At 50.3% G+C, this 21671-nt stretch overlaps 1 protein-coding gene and 1 non-coding gene across 3 annotated transcripts in view; one reads left to right on the top strand and one right to left on the bottom strand.

The window, feature by feature from the left end:
* Positions 1-5427: 5427 nt before the first annotated feature.
* RIMKLA (ribosomal modification protein rimK like family member A) overlaps positions 5428-21671 on the bottom strand; it is a 51191-nt gene continuing 34947 nt past the window's right edge. The window contains exons 2-5 of one of the 2 annotated variants that reach the window (XM_029065810.2): positions 20605-20835; positions 16236-16322; positions 13206-13409; positions 5428-7929 (exon numbers count right to left, since the gene is read on the bottom strand). In XM_029065810.2, coding sequence (XP_028921643.1) covers positions 7457-7929; positions 13206-13409; positions 16236-16322; positions 20605-20835 — 995 coding nt within the window. In that variant the 3' untranslated portion in view covers positions 5428-7456. The remainder of the gene's footprint in view (positions 7930-13205; positions 13410-16235; positions 16323-20604; positions 20836-21671) is intronic. The other variant, XM_029065811.2, reaches the window with a different exon arrangement.
* LOC114812605 lies at positions 14328-14465 on the top strand. The gene has a single exon (XR_003760256.1). It is a non-coding gene; the product is annotated as a small nucleolar RNA SNORA7 (small nucleolar RNA).

Here is a 21671-nt window from a genome sequence, read left to right as displayed (position 1 = left end):
GTCTCTTCTGAGCGTTTTATAGTCCTTCATTCGATCATATTTATTAAGCACTTACTGAGCGAAGAGCACCGTGCTAAGCGCTCGGAAAGTACAAAATGGCAAGAGACGATCCCTACCCAACAACGGCCTCGCAGTCCAGAAGGCTCACAGTCTTGTGGGCGGTGGCACTAAGGACTGGTTGAATGAAGAGACACAGTTGAGACCTCAGTGGAACGAGCGCGGGCTTGGGAGTCAGAGGCACGGGTTCTAATCCCGGCTCCGCCGCTAGTCAGCTGTGTGACCTTGGGCAAGTCACTTAACTCCTCTGTGCCTCAGTTACCTCATCTGTCAAATGGGGATTAAAAAAAAAAGCTGCGAGCCCACGTGGCATGACCTGATCACTTTGTATCCCCCAGCGCTTAGAACAGTGCTTTGCACATAGTAAGCGCTTAACAAATACCACAATTTATTTATTTTATTTAATTTTCAGCCCTGAAAATTTTGCGGTTGCTATTCCAACTGTGAAGATCTGACTCTAGTTTCTTATTCTTTGCATTAAATCGGAATTCCCGTCAGCATTTCTGTCAATCACCTGAGAAAGCCTGAGCGGACTTTCCGTAGCTCTTCCGTATCACGTCCATCTTTTCACAAAATGCCACGTGGATGAGAGCAGTTATCCTGTGGCGCGGAACTGAAACGTGAGCTTTCGTAAAGCATGAAGTCATTCGATCAGTGGTATTTATTGAACGCTTACTGTGTGCAGAGCACTGCACAGTGTTTGGGAGGGTACAGTACAAGGGTGTCGGTAGAAAGATTCCCGTTGGTAGAAAGATTCCCCGTCCACAAGGCACTTACAATCTAGAGGGGAAGCCGGGCATTAAAATAAGTCAAATCTTTAACCTGTTAATGAGTTAAATGAAAGTTTCATCCATCGGCGCGGTATTTTAGTCATTGAGGAAGGAAAGCGCCTCCATCCCTTCACCTCTCAGGGAACCTCTTTCGTGCCCTCGAAGAGGCCAATCTTCCCACCCCATAACCCATGTTTCGGAGAGCTCTGCTTCCTCTCCCGGCCACAGGGCGTGCAGACAGAGGGTGTTGGTTCATTTCTTGGGGCGGGGGGATAGGAAGAAGCAGCGTGGGACCTCGGGCGAGTCACTTCTCTGTGCTTGTCAGCGCATCTGAAAAATGGGGGTGAAAACTGCGAGTCCCATATGGGAGACGGTCTGTGTCCAAACCAAGTAGCTTTTATCTTTCCCGGCGTTCAATTCGGAGCCTGGCACCTAGTGATGGTATTTATTGAGTACTTACAAGTAACGTCGAAAGGAGATAAAAAAAGGAAGGGGACTCTGGATGGAAGAAACTGATAGGAGAGAAATAATACTTCTTGGAGACGGCATTTGCCCACCCGGCTAGTGGCCTATACCCGGGAACGGGCTCTGCAATTCTCTAACAGCTGGACCTCTATCATCTGGTGGCCATTAAGTGCATCTCATTTTGTGAATATATACGGGCACAAAACACTCACGTGCACTATAATTATAATAATAATTGTGGTATTTGTTAAGCACTTGCCAAGCACAATACTGAGCAGTGGGGTAAATACAAGATAATCAGGCCTCCCACGGGACTCAGGGCCCAAGTAGGCGGGAGCTCAAGTATCGAATTCCCATTCTGCCGACGAGGGAACTGAGGCATAGACAGGTGAAGTGACTCGCCCGATGTCGCAGAGCAGGTATAATAATGATAATGTTGGTATTTGCTCAGCGCTTACTATGTGCAGAGCGCTGTTCTAAGCGCTGAGGTAGATACAGGGTCATCAGGTTGTCCCGCGTGAGGCTCCCGGTCTTCATCCCCATTTTCCAGATGAGGTCACTGAGGCCCAGAGAAGTGACTTGCCCAAAGTCACCCAGCTGACCGGTGGCAGAGCCGGGATTAGAACCCATGACCTCTGACTCCTAAACCCGTGCTCTTTCCACTGAGCCAGGCCGTACGCGGCGGAGCCGGGCTTTAGAACCCAGGTCCTCTGACTCCCAGGCCCGGGCTCTTTCCACTCGACCAAACGGCAATGCTGGTTTTGTTTAGAAGACAAACGATACCGGTTGTTATCTTTATTCAGTTAATGGAGGTGAAAATGAGTAAGGGGAAGGGGGAAATAATGACCGACAACCCCTCCTAGAGAGTGCACAGGTACAGACCGACGGTCCCTACCCCATATACAATTAGCAGCACCAAGCACTGGAATTTAAAAGTTGGCATGCACAGGAATAATGTTGAGTCTTCCCTTAGCTGTTCCCTTTTTTCTGCATCTTTACTGGAGACAAGTTAAAGGAGATCCCGTCTGCGAAGCCGATCCAAGGGAAGCGCTACAGACAGCTCTGAAATGTCGGCAACAAAAACAAACCAGAGATTCTGCTCCAGTATCGGTAGATTTAATAAAAAGGAACAAAAGCAGCACAGTTCTTGGTAAGAGACCTCTTCGTCGACATTGAAGTTCAAGTCATCATCACATAAGCCTGTATTCTCCCAAGCACTCAGTACAGTACTCTGCACACAGCAAATGCTCAATAAATATCACTGATTGATTGATAAGCCCTCTGACTTAAGGGCATTTTGCGGTCTGATTAGAATACGTTAGTCGGACTGTCGTGAAGAAAAACCCGTTTCCCCAACCTACAGGATTGAATACAGAATGATAAATCCCTTCCCCGTAACACTGCTCTGTAAGATCGGAAGCTAAACCCAAAGAGGAATTTCCCTCGAAGCTAAATCACATTCTGAAGCTTTCAAAAATGGGAAACGCACTTCTGTTTCCAAAGTGTTTTTCCTTACGGTATTTGTTAAGCACTTACTATGTGCCAGACACTGTTCTAAGCACCGGGGGAGATACAAGCTAACCAGGTTGTACACAGTCCACGTCCCACATGGGGCTCACAGTCTTAATCCCCATTTTACAGATGAGGGAACTGAGGCACGGAGAAGTGAAGCGACTTGCCCAAGGCCACGCAGCGGACAGGTGGCGGATCTGGGATTAGGACCCAGATTCTTCCGACTGCCAGGCCCGAGCTCTATCCACCAGGCCATGCTGCTTTTCAAGTGTTCTTAACATGTTGATTGCATATGTAGAATCCTGCAAAATACATCGCTACTCCTATCATAGGAAACAGAGGATGTTGCTTCCCTGGAAACCAGACATGATTAATTGCTTTATCGCCCTAAAAGAAAGTACTCTGTAAACAAAAAGTCTAGCTTATTAAAGTGACTAATCCTATAGGAGAAGAGTGCAGAGAAGACCCTGTATATGAACAGATTCACTTTGGCTGCAAGTAGATTTTGAAAGTAAAACTGTTGCATGCACTTTGCCGTGTCCTGCACCGCGGGCCCACCTTCTTGCTTGTCACTCATTCGATCGTATTTACTGAGCGCTCACCGTCTGCAAAGCACTGTACTAAGCGCCGGCGAGAGTACGCCGTAACGATAAACAGGCACATTCCCTCTCCGGCGCTGTACCCGCTGACCCAGCAGAAACCCAGCTGACAGGGAGCAGAGAGGGCGAGAGGTGCTGTGGAAGCCCCCCTGACCCTATTAATTAATTTCTCCGAGCATTCATTCATTCGTCCGTTCGTATTTACGGAGCGCTTACTGCGTGCAAAGCACTGTGCTAAGTGCTTGGGGGAGTACGGGGCGGATTCCCGGTCCCAAAGTCTTTGTGACAAGAGCGTCGTTCCCGGCGGGAGACTCCGTCGCTGTCGGGACTGGAACAGGAAGACGTTTCCCAGAACGGTGCTTGGCACAGAGTAAGCGCTTAACAAGTACCATAAATATTATTATTATTGCTAGCCACCATTCATTCAATTGATTGTATTTACTGAGCGCTTACCGTGTACTGTACTAAGCGCTTGGAAAGTACAATTCAGCAATAAAGACAGACCATCCCTGCCCACCAAGGGCTTACAGTCTAGAAGGGGGGAGACAGACATCAAAACAGGTAAACGGGGGTCAACGGCATCAATATAGATCCGACAGGTGGATCGATTGCCCCGGCTGGCGAGGTACGGTCTCCTCGGGGACGCAATCTGTCCAGGAAGAACTCATCCTTCTTGGGGACTGGCGCGACCCAAGGAGCACTCTGCGTATGGAGTTCGTCCCCTCTCTCCCTCAAGTGCTCAAATCCTCCCCCTACCCCAAGAGCGCACACTGTGTCCAGACCCTTTTTTGCTCTATAGACTCTGACTCTCTTAGACGGCGAGCTCGTTGTGGGCAAGGAGGGTGTCTGTCAGTTGTATTCTCCCAGGCGCTTAAATACAGTGCTTTGCACACAGTAAGCGCTCAGTAAATACCGTTGAATGAACTACAGGAGGAGAGGCTGAAATACCTTCTGGCCATCAGAGGTCCCGACTTGCCCTTTCAGCAGGGAACTGCTTTCTGAAAGCAGTTTCTGAAACTGCTCTCTCCCCCGATTAGACTGTAAGCCCGTCAATGGGCAGGGACTGTCTCTATCTGTTGCCAATTTGTACATTCCAAGCGCTTAGTACAGTGCTCTGCACATAGTAAGCGCTCAATAAATATTATTGAATGAATGAATGAAAGGCAGGAAGGAAGGATCTGCACTGCTCTCTTAGGTTCTTACTGTTTCCCCAACTCCCTTCCCTCCCCTTTATTCTCCCTCTGGCCCCATGAGCCGATTAGGCCGGGGGGTCACGGGGGCGGAAACGCCACCGATCCCACGGGGGGGTTCCGACCCCCCGGTTCTTACGCCGGGCACGGGCGCCCCCAGGCTTGGAAGGGGCCGACCCGCCACCTCTGAGCCCGCCCGCCTGACTCGTCCGTCGCCCGGGAGACCCGAGGCCGCAGAAGATTAACCCAAGCAAGTCACTGCTTTGCAGTTTACATTTCATTCACTTTTGCGGTGCCCAGCTCTCCGTCTCCACCTGTTCTTATCCGGGATCTCATTAAAAGCTAATAAAATCAACACGGGGAAAACCTCAACTAAATCAGGCGCCCAAGAACCTCAGGTAATGCTCCTAAGTGCGATTATTTATACGATACATATATTAACTTTATACGATAAAGCAGCCAGGAAGATCGGATGGCAACCGAGACGAGCGGAACATCTTTGTGTCTTTGGATTTTTGGTATTTTTTTCCTCTCTCTTTCGTCCCTTTCTACGACTGAAGTCCTTCCCTCTCTCGGGCTGGTTCTCAGCTCCTCGCTTCGCTCTCCCTACCTTTCCTCGGAATCCCGGCATCTTCTCCCCGAGCTGAGCCAGGGGAACGGGACGGAGGCCGGATCGCGCCAGCTCTCAGGATCAGCTGGGGAGCGATGGGGTTCCGGACCACAATATTCTGACTTCTCAAGCCCCGGCTCATACCCGCGCACCCACCCACACGCATACGCGTCTGCGAAAGGGTAGACACGGCTTTTTCATTAGTGCAGGCCAAGATACAGATCGTCACAGTGACTCCGCTATTTTCATTCAAGTTTTCGCCAGTTTCAAGTTGATCTGTCAAGTAAAAGATGGTAACGTATAACATCTGAAAGGCGTGTTACACCGTGAAGACGAAGGGGGAATCGAAGGAGTTATATACATCCAGGCTTCGAGGTTGGTTTTACAGGGCGAGTCAGTCTCTTCCCAGGACGGTAGTCTTCCCGGCTTGGCGGTCAGGTTCCTGTGAAGGCTTATTTCCTTAAGGCCTCGCGTAGGCCCAAGTCCTCAGTAGGTCCAGTTCCACCTGGCCCTAACCAGATCTCCTACGTGGCCCGTAGGCCCCGCTGGACCTCGACTCCGGCCGTGTTTTTGGAGAGGGCAAGGCCGCTGCCCTTGCAGTCAGGAGGGCCAAGAACCGTGGCTGTGGCCTTGGTGGTCGGCGGAGGCCCCGAAATGAGACGGGGGGAGGCCGGGCCGGGCCCAAACCCACCATCCCCCGGTCTGGCCCGTCTGGGGGTCCTTGGTTTGCCTCCTGCGTCCCATCAGGCTGGTAGCCACTCCGCTATACAGCGGGAACTCACCAAACTGGACGCTGGAGGCCCAGAGGAGGGAAGGCAGCTCCAGAAGAGGCCTTACCAGTCGGGATTTGGTCGATTCGAGCGCGGGGAACCCAACCGGCCAACTGCGGCAAGCCGGTCCCGGTTGGTAAGAATGAGGTCAGTCCCTCGACCCAACCGAGAGGTTGGAATGATGTCAGTTTTTGACCCAACCCCCCCCCCCCCCATCTATTCGAGCAGCTGTTGGAGCTATTTCGGGTTGGGACACCAAGGGGTAGACTGCAGGAGATGTCTTTTATATGAGCAGCTGCATTCACTTTCAATCTGGGATTCAAGGCCCACGGAAGCGTGGTCCGATTCGCTCAAGGAGAGGTCGCAGGCCCAGGACTGAGTTCCAGACCCCCAGGTCTGCAAACGGGACTTTCGAAGCAGAACGCCAACCTGAAACCCCCGGGGGAGAAAAGTGCTACAGTGGTATTTTACGGTTACCTTAACGACGGGAAAACGGCTTCATAAAATCCATCACCCGGCCTCTTTCCCCAGGAAGATCCACCCACCTTCTACTCCAGCCTCCAGAGGTTAGAACCTTATGGACACAGCAGCATTTACACCTCAAAAATCCCCATCCCCCATCCACTTAGGTACATTTCCACAGAACGGCCGATGAAAATTAAGCACATTCAGGTGAATTTCGGGTCCCGATAAAACTATTGTGAGGGAGATGATCTGAGTGAAGGAGAGGGAGAAGAGAGGTGAGGTGGATGGAGGAAGGGGAAGGGAGGAGGCGACGGAGGCATTTTTGCACGCTACAGATGGTTCTGCTTTCCTGCAAACCAAAGGCATCTACTTCTTGTAGTGAAATCATAAAGCCAAAAGCGGATCCGATTCCACCTTGCACAGACTGCTTTCATTAGGGAGCGTAACCCTTGTGACTTTTCAGCACCGAATCCTGAGTATTAGAGAAAACCCAAGTCACCAAGAAGCAAAAGTGCTCACGAATGGGGAGTGGCGAGTGTCTTTCCGTAACTGTGTCTGGAGAGTGCGTTCCCCAGAACTCTGGCCCAAAGGCCTGTTAAAAATTCCCTTCTGTTTCTCCCGTCCCAAGGAAACACAGCTCGGGAGCTCCGTGCCGCTCTGCAGTCGCCTCTGTGAGCGGCCCCGTGCTGTGCTGTGCTAGACTGTGTTTTCGGAGCCGAAAATCGGCAGGTCGAGGCAGGGGGCTCCGACCCCGAGAGCGGTTGGCGTCCCCGGAGGCGGTCGTCGGGTTTAGCTCGTTATTCTCCGTGGCTTTCCCTTTCCCGGCCGCCGCCCCAATCACGCGTCCGAGCAATCTGCCCCAACTCGTCCCTTGGAAGAATACTAAAAAGTGAACGCGGGCCCGGGTGGGATTCCCTGTCTTCTGTGCAAATGGAAACACGAGTCCGGATGGCGTTCGTTATTCGAACGATCGAGGAAGCGGCGGGATTCTGTTGCCGAGCTGAAGTGGCCCGACCTGTCATTCGGAGGCCACCATGTTGTTAATGTTATAGCTGGGGTCCGGCAGCGCCGGGAGCCGGACGGGCCTGGCGGCGGCGGCTCTGACCTCTCCCAGCTCGGGGTCGCTCTCGCTGGAGGTCGATCCCCCGTTGGTGGCATAGGCGCTCTCGGGGACGGCCTGGGCCGCCGCCGACCCCTCGGCCTCCCCGGTCTCCCCCGGGCCGGGCCCCTCGGAGAGGAGGCTCAGCTTTCTGGACAGCCTGCCGGGAAGCAGGGACATGGTGTAATCTGCGATGATCCCCCCGACGTCTAAATTGCACGCCTGGTCGAAGGCGACGAAACCTACGTTGGCGTTGGCCTCGCACACGACGAAGGAGCCGTCGTCCATGATGAGGAGATCGATGCCGCAGAAGTCCATGCCCAAGATGTTGGAGACCTGAATGGCTAACTGCTTGCCTTGCTCGGTGAGTGGACACATGACGCCTACGCCCCCTGGAAAGAAGGCACAGTGACATGTCTTCCCGCTCGTCAAGAACCTCCAGGGGCTGCCCACCCACCCCCGCGTCAGACGGAAACTCCCCGCCGTCGGCTTTAAAGCAGTCCGTCAGTTCGTCCCATCCGACCTCACCTCACTGACTCCCTACGCCGGCCCAGCCCACACACTCCGCTCCTCTAAACGTCAGCTTATTCGCTGTGCTCTCGTCGCGTCTATCTCACCGCCGACCCTTTTCCCACATCCTCCCCCTGGGCTGGAACTCCCTCCCCTTCCAAATATGCCAGACCACCACTCTCCCCACCTTCAAAGCATTATTTAAGTTCACATCTCCTCCCGGAGGCCCTGCCCGATCAAGCCCTCTTTTTCCCCGGCTCGCTCTCCCTTCTGCGTCATCTACGCGTTCGGATTTGATCTGCTCCACCCTCAACCCCACGGCACTTATGTTCAGATCTTTAAATTATATATTATAAACCACTCATTTATTTATACCCATCTCTGGCTTCCCCTCTAGACTGTAAGCTTGGCATGGGCGGAGAACGGTGCAGCTAATTCTGTTGTGTTGGACTCTCCGAAGTGCAGACCAAGTGTTCTGCAGGTACTAAGCCCTCCATAAATACCACTGATTGACTGATTGATTGCTATCTGCTGTGATGCTTGAGAGAGGCAGAATTTGACTACCTGTCCTTAACGTCATTTTCAGATGAATACTTAAGATGCAAGTGAAACGATCCAGAGCCTGGCAAATTATTACTGTGCGGTACTGCGGATTCCCACCCCCGCTGAACACTGGCTCTCTTGGAATTCCACGTTTCCTGAATTAGAAAGGGTCAAAAATTGATTCATAATTTTAATTATGGTATTTGTTAAGCACCTGCTGGTAAAATACAAGGGGGTCGTTCCTTGAAAATGTTCTGGGAATGGCTGTATAGTGGGGTTGGTTTCCTCAAACTTAGACGTCACAAATTAGGATCCATCCCAGGACCCCGTATCCCTCTAGACCGTACGCTCATTATAGGCAGGGAACATATCTGCTAAGTCTTTTGTAGTGTACTCTTCATTAATTCATTCATTCAATCGTATTTATTGAGCGCTTAGAACACTGTACTAAATGCTTGGAAAGTACAATTCCGCAATAAGACGATCCCTACCTAACAAAGGTTTCACAGTCTAGACTCGGGGAGACAAAACCAAACCAAAAAAGTAGACAGGCATCAATAGTATCCGTATAGATAGAATTCTAGATATATACACATCATTAATAAAAAAAGAATAATATGTGCATATATACACAAGTGCTGTGGGGCGGGGAGGGGGATAGAGCAGAGGGAGGGAGTCAGGGCTAGGGGGAGGGGAGGAGGAGCTCTCATGGGCCTGGGAGTCAGAGGGACCTGGGTTCTAGTCCCGGCTATGCCAGTGTCTGCTGGGTGACTTTGGGCAAGTCACTTCACTTCACTGGGCCTCAGTTACCTCACCTGTAAAATGGGAATTAAGAGTGTGAACCCACTGTGGGACAGGTACTGTGTCCAACCTGATTAACTCGTATCAACCCCAACACTTAGAACAGTGCTTGGCACATAGGAAGCACTTAACAAGCATTATTATGAGGAGTAATAATAAAAATGAACACTTAGTACACTACTCTGCATTTAGTAAGTACTCGGTATATACCGCTGATTGATTGGAAAACTAATATGGAATTTCTTTCCATCGGTCCAGTGCTCTGCACACGGTAAGTGCTCAATAAATATGACTGAATGAATGTAAACTATCGTTTTGTCTCGGTCAGAGTAATTCAGGGAGGAAAAGCACAACGTAAACTAAATGAGGAGTTGTAACATGATCGTGAGTCTTTTTCGGAGACCACAGAAGAAGCATGCTCTGCCTAATGTGTCTTTGGTAATTATTCAACTTCAGAAAGGAATTTGTTCTACCTGTCCACCTCTGTTGAATGGCAACCCTGATTTCTCTTTCAAGAACCTCACGTCTCTCCTTCTACAACCCAGCCCGCACACTCCGCTCCTCTAGTGCAAGCCTTTTCACCGTGCCTCCACCTCGTCTGTCTCGCCGCCGACCCCTTGCCCACGTCCCGCCTCTGGCCTGGAATGCCCTCCCTCTTCAAATCTGACAGACGATTCCTCTCCCTGCCTTCAAAGCCTTCCTGGAGGCACAACTCTTCCTAGAAGCCTTCCCAGACTTAAGCCCCACTTTTCCTCATCTCCAACTCCCTTCTGTGTCGCCCTGACTCGTCCCCTTTAGTCTTCCCCCCTCCCAGCCCCTCAGCACTTACGTACATAGCTGTCATTTGATTTATTTATACTGAGTCTATCTCCCCCCTCTGGACTGTAAACTGGTCATGGGCAGGGAATGTGGCTATTGCTGTATTTTACTCTCCCAAGGGCTTAGTACAGAAGCAGCGTGGCCCAGTGGAAAGAGCCCAGACTTGGGAGTCAGAGGTCTTGGGTTCCAATCCTGGCTCTGCCACTTGTCGGCTGTGTGACTGTGGGCCAGTCACTTTACTTTTCTGGGCCTCAGTTCCCTCATCTGTAAAATGGGGATTAACTGGGAGCCTCACGTGGGACAACCTGATGACCCTGTATCTCCCCCAGCGCTTAGATCAGTGCTCTGCACATAGTAAGCACTTAACAAATGCCAACATTATTATTATTACTCCGGCATGGCTTACTGGAAAGAGGACGGGCTCGGGAGTCAGAGCACACGGGTTCTAATCCCGGCTCCGCCACTTGTCTGCTGGGTGACCTCGGATAAGCCACTCTGTGTCTCTGGGCCTCCGTTCCCTCATCTGTAAAAGGGGGATTAAAAGTGTGAGTCCCACATGGGACGACCTTATTACCCTGTATCTATCCCAGCGCTTAGCACATAGTAAGCCCTTAATAAATACCAAAGTTATTATTATTATTAATTTTAACCTTGGCAGCTTACCCTATGGCATCAACCTCACTGGTTGGCAGCTCTGCTTCTTCACCGCAGCAACAGATTGGGGGAGGATGGGGATGCGAACCTCTCCCAAACCACCAACGCCCCCTCCCCGCCCCCACCCCGTCTGCCCAAATCTGTGATGGCCTTTTATCCTGTGGCTTTGGCTGGAGTGGAGAAACTGGATGGTAATCCGGCAAGGAGGAAGGAGTGGGGTGGGGGTGGGATGAGGGAGACCGGTCGGTACTGTGGGGAGACACCGGTAGCTGCTGCTAAGGCTACAGAAGCAGCGTGGCCTAGCGGACTGAGCATGGGCCCACAAGTCAGAAGGACGCGGGTTCTAATCCCGGCTCCGCCGCTTGTCTGCTGTGTGACCTTGGGCAAGTCACTTCCCTTCCTCTGTCTGGTTACCTCATGTAGAAAATGGGGATTAAGACTGTGAACCCCGTGTTGGACGGGGACTGTGTCCAACCCCATTTGCTTGTATCCACTCCAGTGCTCAGTAGGGTGCCTGGCACATAGTAAGCACTAACCATGGCTCAGTGGAAAGAGCCCGGGCGTGGGAGTCAGAGATCATGGGTTCGAATCCCGGCTCTACCACTTGCCAGCTGTGTGACTGTGGGCAAGTCACTTAACTTCTCTGTGCCTCAGTTACCTCATCTGTAAAATGGGGATTAAGACTGTGAGCCTCATGTGGGACAACCCGATTACCCTGTATCTACCCCAGCGCTTAGAACAGTGCTCTGCATATAGTAAGCGCTTAACAAATACCAACGTTATTATTATAATTAATAATAATAATAACAAATAACATTAACACGGGTGAAAGGACCAAGACGGCATAGTGGAGAGAGTTTGGGTCTGGGAGTCAGGAGGTCATGGGTTCTAATCCCAACTCCATCACTTGTCTGTTGTGTGGCCTTGGGCAAGTCACTTCACTTCTCTGTGTCTCAGTTATCTCATCTGTAAATTGAGGATGAAGACTGGGAGCCTCATGGGGGACAGGGACTATGTCCAACCCGATTTACTTGTATCTACCCTAGTGTTTAGTACAGTGCCTGGCACATAGTTGGTGCTTAACAAATACCATGATTATTATTATCATTATTACTGTATAGTTCAATACCAAGGGAGCACAGCAGGATGGAACAGAAAAGCTGGCTTGAATAAAGAAGGATGGAATGGGTGGAAGAGACTGATTTACCTGAATCAATCAGTCATATTTATCGAGTGCTTACTGTGTGCGGAGCACTGAACTAAACACTTGGTAGAGTAGAATGTAAAAGAGTTGGTAGACACATTCCCCGCCCACCACAAGCTTACGGTCTAGAGGGGGAGACAGACATCGGTATAAAGAAATTATGGCCACGTACGTAAGTGTTGTGGAGCTGCGGGAGGGGTGAAGAAAGGGAGCAAATCAAAGGGCGACGCAGAAGGAAGTGGCAGAAGAGGAAAGGAGGGCTTAGTCAGGGAAGTCACTTGGAGGAGATGTCCCTTCAATAAGGCTGTGAAGCGGGGGAAGTGACTGGATGTAATGATGGGAGAGGGGCTTAACTATACCGGGGTAACAGAAAACAGCTTAGGGCAATGTCCCGAGTTTTTATGGACTGCGGGTCGTTATAGCCGGGGCTATGGCTCTGTCAAATTTCACAGATGTATTTAAACCAATCTTCCTGCTGCCTACATTCCCTCATCAGTTATCTGTTCTTCACGTGGATAGTGATTTTTTTATTCATTTTTTATGGCATTCGTGAAGCGCTTACTATGTGCCAGGCTCTAGACTAAGTGCTGGGGCAGACAAGAGCTAATCAGGTGGGATATGGTCCTGACCCACATGGTGCTCACAGTCTTAGTCTCCACTTTGCAGAGGTCACTGAGGCACAGAGAAGTGAAGTGACTTGCCCAGGGCATACCCAAGTTGGGATTAGGACTCAGGTCTTTCTGTCTCCCAGGCCCATGCTCTATCCACTAGGCAACACCTCTTCTCTATTCACGTGGCCGACGTGGGAAGCAGAGTTCAGATCCTAACGTGAAGCACCGGCCATCTCTCTGCCAGCGACGATCACTAGAGCACAGGCCTGGGAGTCAGAAGGATCTGGGTTCTAATCCTGGCTCCGCCACGACTGCTGTGTGACCTTGGGCAAGTCACTTCTCTGTGCCTCAGTGACCTCATCTGTAAAACGCGAATAAGAGCGTGAGCCCAACGTGGGACAGGGACTGTATCCCTCCTGATTAGCTTGTGCCTGCCCCAGCGCTAAGTACAGAACCTGGCATATCGTAAGAGCTTAACAAGAACCATTATTACAATAATAATTCCCCCGCTTCTATTCCACCGTACCTAAAGAGCAGTTGCTTTGCATCCTCCCGTCGGTAGAGCAGCGGAGCATGGACCCAATCACGCGGCCTCCCACCACCACCACCCGGATGTCTCGTCCGTGGGATTCCTTCACGTACTTCTGGAACAGGTAGGGTGCATCGTGGCGGATCAGATGGCAGATGTCGGATAGATGGTGCTTATCTCTCGCAAGGAAAACGGCTTTTCCTTCAAAAGAGACAAAGACATAAAGCCCTGAAAGTGGTTACGGCCATTTGCACCCGCCCAGGCTTTCTCGCTCTCTCTGAGGGTTACCTTGCTCCATCACCATATCCTCGGCAACTTCCTGCTGAAACTCATCCTTCGTCGTCTCTCTGAACTCTTCCTGACCTTTAGCTCCACGTTCTCATTAGAGATGAAACTTAACCTCCCTATTTCTCTCCAATTCTCAAAGAAGTTGCACCCCTTCGCTGCTTTTCAGCTGAAGAAAAGCGGCTGATTCAGAAGGTTCAGGGTTCAAAAGTCTTCTCTTCACATAGCGACGGGCTACCCCCACTTCAATCCAAATGCAGAAAATCCCCTTAAGTTCCTTTCTTGTGGTGTAAACCTTCCTGAAGCTGAATCTTGCCATCATCTAGCCCCCATATGCAGATGAAAGTCACTGAGAACAACATCTTCTGCTTTGGGGTATGTTTAGGATTCATTTTTTTCTGGAAATCCTAATTCCCAGAGATGATCAGAACCAAAAGAGATTCATGGAGAATTGGTGGTTCTTCCTGAGAACTGGAAAGCAATCAGGAGGCCAGGGATACCCAGTGTGAGGGTGTCTGCAGAGGAAGCTGAGTTCTCCCAAATTTTTAAGGAAGCAAGTCATACAGCAGTTAGCTATGTAAGACTGTCAACATCTCCAAGAATCACTGTTAAAACTATCCGACCAGATCTGAAAGTTAGTTTTGGGGGGGTTAGACAACAAGAGGAATGCGAATGATTTTCTCTGGGCATCTGAAAGTTTTACTGATAAACCGTCTGCCCGACGGGGAAACATGAAGCAACAGAAGGATCACTTCCTAGAATGACCGGTTATGCTTTTGGATTATTTATGTCCAATATTATGGAAGCCTTTTTTATTCATGTACAACCACATGGCCCCTCTCAGGGTTGCACCTGGAGAGTTTCCAGGCCTCTACCAATCTCAGCTATTGGAGGAAGAGTCAAGCAGAGGCCTATCCATTCCATTCCTAGCTTGAGCATTGGCTAGCGAGTGGCAGACCATCTGCTACAAGTCAAAACTCAGCAGCGGTATGGGAGAGAGTTGAGGGCAGAGACTCAAGTTTACTGCACAGTGGGAAACCACTTCCATACTTTTAACAAGAAAACTCTACGGATCCACTACCAGAACGATCGCAGATGGAGACCGGGCGTTCTGGGGGAGATGTGCCTGTGGCATCGCCATGGGTCGGAAACGACTCGACGGATAAGACAAAGACATAAAGCCCTGAAAGCGGGCTTTCAGGCCACAGAGAGATGCTAAGGGTGCTCTTTCATAGCTTCCCAATAGTCTAATTTCATTTTTGGGGATGATGGGGAAAGGAAAGGGTGAAGGGGAGGCAGAAAGAGAGGGGAACATAAAGGGTTTGGAAAGGGAGGGAGAAAGGAGGGGAAAGGAAGGGAAAAGGGAAGGGGACAGGAAAAAAGAAAGGGTGGGGAAAAGGGAGGGATAGAAAGACGGGGATGAAGAAGGGGAAAGAAGGGGGGTATGGAGGAAGAGAGGCAGGGCAGGGAGGAGAGGAGAACTAAGCTTAAGAATATTCTAGAACTGAAATCTCCCTGGGCTGTGGAACAATAAAGCTGGAAAACAAAGTCACGTGGGTAACATTCTCCCTTTCAAATATGAACCAAACAAAAGCGGAACAACTGGTTGTACGATTTTATCAAGAATTTGCTCATTTAAAACTTTGGGGAGGAGTCAGGGGTTGTGGCAGCAGTGGAACGATTCGCTCTTGGACTCCCAGGACATGGCCCTAGCCTGAACCCTTAGGAACGTTTCCAACCATGAGGGCCCACGGAAAGTTAGAGACAAGAGAATCTGGAGGCCTAGGCTTTATGCTGGGTATTTTGCCACCGAGGTACTATGGCTAATCAATTCCACCTGATTTTTCAGCCAAATGGCCAAGAAGGGAAAAATCTCCCCTACGGCTCGATTAGCCTGCTTCTCTATGTTGTTCTCTCTCGTCCGGTGGGACACGAAGAAAGCACCTACCGGAGGACATGCATTGCAGACGAGGAGAGCGTATTTTGTCTGGATCAGAACTACCTGACCCGAACTCTTCCCCTCTGCAATCGGCCTGCTTAGAACTGCAGAGTGAGCACATGGCTGGGAAGTTCTGTCTCCCCCTCTGGACTGTAAGCTCGTCGTAGGCAGGGGACATGCCTACCGACTCTGTTATACTGAACTCTCCCAAGCGCTCAGTAAGCGACGACTGATCGATTTCCAATGAAGAGAATTAGGTGGTTCAGGTATCCCGCCCCTTCTTCAGACTTCCACTCCTCTTCCGTGCCTCTGTTCTCTAAGGGGAGGTAAAGATGGATGACAGCAAGGCTGGGCACAGGGCATCAAAGGAGCCAATTAATCTTCCTGCATTTCACCTCTTACTGCCAATGATCTTCACTGCTGAAAGATGAGAAGCTACCGACCTAGTTTTTTCCCTCTTCCTTGATTTCCTCTCCATCATCCGAATGAGGCCTCTTCCCTTTGGTTTCACTCCCCCAATTTTTTCAATCCCAAAGGGCTTAAATCTGTTATACTAACGTAGTCACCAACCTCACCTTTTCCTCTTCCCTGATTTCCTTTCCGTCATCTGAGCGAAGCCTCTCCCCCCGTCCCCAGCACCTTCCTCAGGGTACCCTTTGAGGATCTGGCTTCACTCCCCAAATTGTTTCTATCCCAAAGGGCCTAGATGCGTATGTAAGACACTGGAGCCTGAAGTTTTTTTCCCTCTTCCCAAGCGTCCCAAGGCAGGTGAGTTGGGATGTCAGTGGGTGAGGAGAACTAACCGCGGTGTCCTCGCGTGCTCTTCACCACCACAGGGTAACCCAGGGGCTCGGCTTCATCGATCATTTTTGCGAAGTCATCGTGACCACCTGCCAAGAAGAGGGGAAAGCAACAAGAGTTCCTAGTTAGTAAGAAAACATCACTGCACCAGACTAAAACTCCATTTTCTGCATTTCCCCTGGTGGTTCCTAACCGGCAACATCCTACGCATACAGCTTTTAGTGTAACTCCCCTCCCACCCACCCCCCTTTTTATTTTATGGTGTTTATTAAGGGCTTACTATGTGCCAAGCACTGTACTAAGCACTGGGGTAGATACAAGCTAATCAGTCTGGACTCAGTTCCATTTGATGCTCACAGTCTTATTCCCTATTTCACATATGAGGGAACTGAGGGACAGAGAAGTTACGGGACTTGCCCAAGGTTACACAACTGACAAGTGGTGGTGCCGGGATTAGAACCCAGGTTATTCTGACTCCCAGGCCCATGCTCTATCCACTAGGTCACCTTCCTTTCCAGAGAAGCTAGTGTAAACCTGGGCAAGCAGCTTTAATTTAATGGACTGAGCTCTCCTGACCTTGGGCCTGACCCTGAAATACCCTCTAGACCATAAGCTCCTCCTCTAAACTATAAGGTCCTTGCGGGTAGGGAATGTTTCTATCGACTCTCTTATCTCTGCCTTTGTTCCGGGACCTGCAATCGACCACGCTGGCTTTAGAAGTCTGTTGAGTAGCTTTCGGGATCAGGGCTATCCGGTCCCAGCTGGGGCACAACATTGGGGCAGGATGTCCAAGGGACCTGAGCCAGGATCCGAATCTCCCTGTTCTGTACATCTGGTGAAGACAGGCAGGTGCTCCAAACTGAACGGGAGGTCCTCGCACCTCTAGCCGCATACTGGATTCTCAACCGACAGACACCCAAGAGCTTAGTAAGGCACCCGGTCCGTAGTAAGCCCTTAACCAATACCATGAAAAAAGAGTTTCGTCTGCTCTTATTTGGGTAGGATGGCAGGATAGCATGCGAAGATTGGGTGGCTCATTGGCTGTATCACTGTGATTCATGACGCCGAGACCAATACCCACCAGTGGCTGCCAAATAGGTGGCTTGAAAGTGTGAGGCAAAGGAAACGGGAAGCTGGCGCCCTTTTAGGCCACATCTTAGTATATCCCGCCTGTCTTGCATTCCTTCTAAGTCACTGCCCAGACCGCTTTGCTGTGCCTTAAAAAAGAAGCACGTGACCAGCAGGCCACAGGGAGCAAGCCTATAGAACTAGCTCTCCGTGCCCCGCTAAAATGTCTCCACATTTGAAGAAATCTCTTCCTGTTCCGGAGGAGCCCCTCTTGGGGAGCAAGGGCTGGGTCGCTCAGGTTGTGAGACAACAGGGCCTCCATTCTCTGCCTTTGTTCCGGGACCTGCAATCTACCACGCTGGCTTTAGAAGTCTGTTGAGTAGCTTTTGGGATCAGGGCTATCCGGTCCCAGCTGGGGCGCAACACTGGGGCAGGATGCCCAACGGACCTGAGCCAGGATCCGAATCTCCCTGTTCCGTACATCTGGTGAAGACAGGCAGGTGCTCCAAACTGAATGGGAGGTCCTCGCACCTTTAGCCGCAAACCGGATTCTCAACCGACAGACACCCAACAGACACCGGGCCGAGAAATCCCGGGGGCCGACTGACCCACGGCGTTCTAGTAATAATAATTACTGTAATTATGGTACTCGTTAAGTGCTTACTACGTGCCGAGCACCGTTCGAAGCGCTGGGGTAGATACAAGTTAATCAGGCTGGACATGGTCCCGGTCCCACCTGGGGCTCACGCTCTCTTAATGCCCATTTTACAGATGAGGTAACTGAGGCCCAGAGAAGCAAAGTGTCCTGCCCAAGGTCACCCAGAGGTTGTGTGGTGGCGCCGGGATTAGAACCCAGGTCCACCTGACTCCCAGGCCAGTGCTCTAGCCACTAAGTCACGCAGTTCTGTCTCATCGTAGACAGGTTAGTGCAACACCTGAGATTTGGGGATTGGGGAATGGGGATTACGGGAAGCATTCCAAATCCATAGGCTTGCCCAACCACATTTACTGTGGTTTTCTGGAGGGCACAGAGTAATCACCACCACTGTTCAATAAGGCAGTCTGTGTTCTATGACAGGGGCTTTTGGAAATAAGCAAGTCACCTGCCCCTCCTACCTTGGCGACTCCCAGTTTGAGCCGCACTGACTCAGACCCTCTCCCAACCACAATCTGGCAACCCTAGACTGTAAACTCGTCGTGGGCAGGGAATGTGCCTGCTTACTGTAGTACTGTACTTTCCTAAGCATTTAGTAAAGTGCTCTGCACACAGTAAGCACTTACCAGATACGACTTAATGAATGAATTTGAAAGTTTGGCCAGCTGGAAGGTTAAGAATACCATTTTTCCAGCAGTGACATTTGTCCTCCTTAACGAGCACCAATCAGTCAATCCATCAGTGCTATTTCTTGAACATTTACTGTGAACTAAGTGCTTGGGAGAGTACAGTAAAAGAGAATTGGTTGACATTAGAAGTTCTGGCTCTGATTAATAAGGAGAGTTTTTGATAAGCTCTTTCCTTTTCTGTATTTCGGACACCTCTGTTGAGTTGGTGAGATTCCACCTGATTGGTTTGGGTTTTCATGCAGATTGGAAATTTAGCTTTGTGGTGAATTAGGGTCTGCTTCATTCATTCAATCGTAGTTATTGAGAGCTCACTGTGTGCAGACTACTCTACTAAGTACTTGGGAGAATACAATATTAAACGGACACATTCCCTGCCCACACAAGCTTGCAGTCTAAAGGGAGCTTACAGACTGATGAAAATGTAAGGTTGTCAAATTGTTTTTTCTGCTCTCCCTCTGGACTATAAACTCCCTGTGGGCAGGGAATGTGTCTATTGTTACACTGTACTCTCCCAAGTAGGCACTCAATAAATGTGATTGAATGACTGAATGAATGCAATATCAGCCAACTACTTCTGACAGCAAAAGTTTCACGTTAGCGGCGGAAGAGGCCTGAAATGTCCCTCCCGAGGAAGCTAGCTGAGGGCCTCCTAATTTCCATTTTCTTTCGTTACTTGGTTTATTTCCTTCTGCGTTACTGAGTAAAATCCTCTCAGGTCCAGCAGCAGGGAATTAATGTCGGTACATTAGGTACCTTCAGAACCTCCAGTGACTAACTCTTCATGCCATCAGGATTCTGTTCCGTTCGACGAAGCGGTAAATGTCTTCCCTGAGGCCCGAGTCAATGCGACTTCTCAAAGCGCTTAGGGTGCAAACCGGGAGTGGCCAAGGTAGGAGGGGCAGGTGACTTGCTTATTTCCTTCCACCTCAGTCACTCACAGAACACAGATTGCTGTACTGAACACTGATGGAGATTAGTCTGTGCCCTCCAGAAGCTTACCTCTTCAACAAGTAGGCAAGTCAAGCAATGTAAGATAGTACAAATATAGAAACCCACACTCTTCCATTTGGCTAGATGTCCCACCCAGCCTACTTCTTTCTCTGTAAAACACAGAGACAAGTGGGTATATTTCCTTCTCTGTAAAATACCCACGTCTCTCTGGACCCTCCCCACCTCCACACTTGTTTACAGTATTTGTGAAGGGCTTACTACATGCCAGGCCCTGTACTAAGCTCTGGGGTAGATACAAGCTAACTGGATTGGATGTAGTCCATGTCCCGCATGGGGTCCCACAGTCTTAATTCCCATTTCACCGATGAGGTAGCCAAGGTCCAGAGAAGTGAAGTGACTTGCCCACGGTCACAGAGCAGACAAGTGGTAGAACCAGGATTAGAACCCATGCCCTTCTGACTCCCAGGCCCGGGCTCTGTTCACGAAGCCAGGTTGTCCATCCTAAAAAGTCTGTCTAGTTCCTTATCGTCTCTTGACTGAGCAACTGAGACCTCCTTGCTGGCCTCCCGGTCTCCACCTAAACCTAGTTCCAAGCCTTCCGCATTGGGCAGTCAACCTCTCTTTCACACCAACTGCTCTAACCACGTCATTCCACTTCCCCCTGGTCTTTCAGGGGCTCCACATCACTCCCTGAGAGAAATAAAAACCCTTGGCCCCACCCCATCTCTCCGTTCTCATCTCTTGCTATAATCCAGCCTGCATTACGAGTTTTGGGATAAATTAAAGGATTGACAAATTAATGTTCAAACCGTTCAGAGCCAAAAAGTGCGTGTCCCAGATTATTGGCTCTGAATGAAGGATATTGTATCGTACAGTCCGTTGCCCGGAGTAAGCACTCAGTAAATAGGACTGAATGAAGTCCATTGCAGGGGCACGGGTGAACGCCAAAGTAAAGAAATGACTCAGAACGATGACTGAGTTTATCCGGGGCTACCGGGAAAAGCTCACCGTAGGAGAAGGTGTCTGGCATAGGGACTCCATGCCCGGCTAGCTCCTGGAACGTCCAGAACTTGTTGATGCAGTTCAAGATGCTCTGCGGCCGGTTGACCAAGCGGCAGCCTAACTTCTCCAAGTGCCTCAGCACGGTGATGTCGCTGTCGGACTGCACCGAGGGCGTGGCCACGCGCACCAGCACGACGTCCGGGAACGTCGTCAGAGCCTCCCGGTTCACCTGCAGCCCTGTAGAGGAAGAACGGGTCTGAGTCCAGTGCCAGGCTCTGTACTAGGCGCTGGGGTGGATACGAGCAAATCAGGTTGGACACGGTCCCTGTCCCACATGGGGCTCACAGTCTCAATTCCCATTTTCCAGATGAGGTAACTGAGGGCCAGAGAAGTGAAGTGACTTGCCCAAAGTCACGCAGCAGACCAGTGGCGGAACCGGGATTAGAACCCATGACCTTCTGACTCCCAGGCCCATGCTCTATCCACTATGCTGCTTCTCTACTGTACTGTACTCTCCCAAGTGCTTAGTACAGTGCTCTGCACAAAGTAGCCACTTAATAAATACACTGATTGATTGACCAACCATGCTCTTAGATTGTGAAAGGCGAAGAGACAGGGACCATGTCTAATCCCCACCTGTGTATTCTCTCCTGGAGCTTAGTACAGTGTCCTGTACACAGTTAGCCCTAATACATGCTCTTATGACTACTGAGCAACATCGCTCAGGGAAAGAGCATGGGCTTAGGAGTCGGAGGTCACGGGTTCTAATCCCGGCTTTGCCACTTGTCAGTGGTGTGACTCTGGGCAAGTCACATAACTTCTCTGTGCCTCAGTTCCCTCGTCTGTAAAATGGGGATTAAGACTGTCCCACGAGGGACAACTTGATGACCTTGTATCCCCCCAGCACTTAGGGCTCGGCACACAGTAAGCGCTTACCAAGTAACATATTGAGAGAAGCAGCATGGCTTAGTGTAAAGAGCATGGGCTTGGGAGTCAGAGGTCATGGGTTCTAATCCTGGCTCTACCACTTGTCAGCTCTGTGATTCTGAGTAAGTCACTTAAATTCTCTGTAT

This window comes from Ornithorhynchus anatinus, chromosome 5 (assembly GCF_004115215.2).
Source record: "Ornithorhynchus anatinus isolate Pmale09 chromosome 5, mOrnAna1.pri.v4, whole genome shotgun sequence".
Taxonomy (NCBI): Eukaryota; Metazoa; Chordata; class Mammalia; order Monotremata; family Ornithorhynchidae; genus Ornithorhynchus; species Ornithorhynchus anatinus.
The sequence above is the reverse complement of the archived record's forward strand: the minus strand, read 5'-3'. Positions and strand labels throughout refer to the sequence as shown.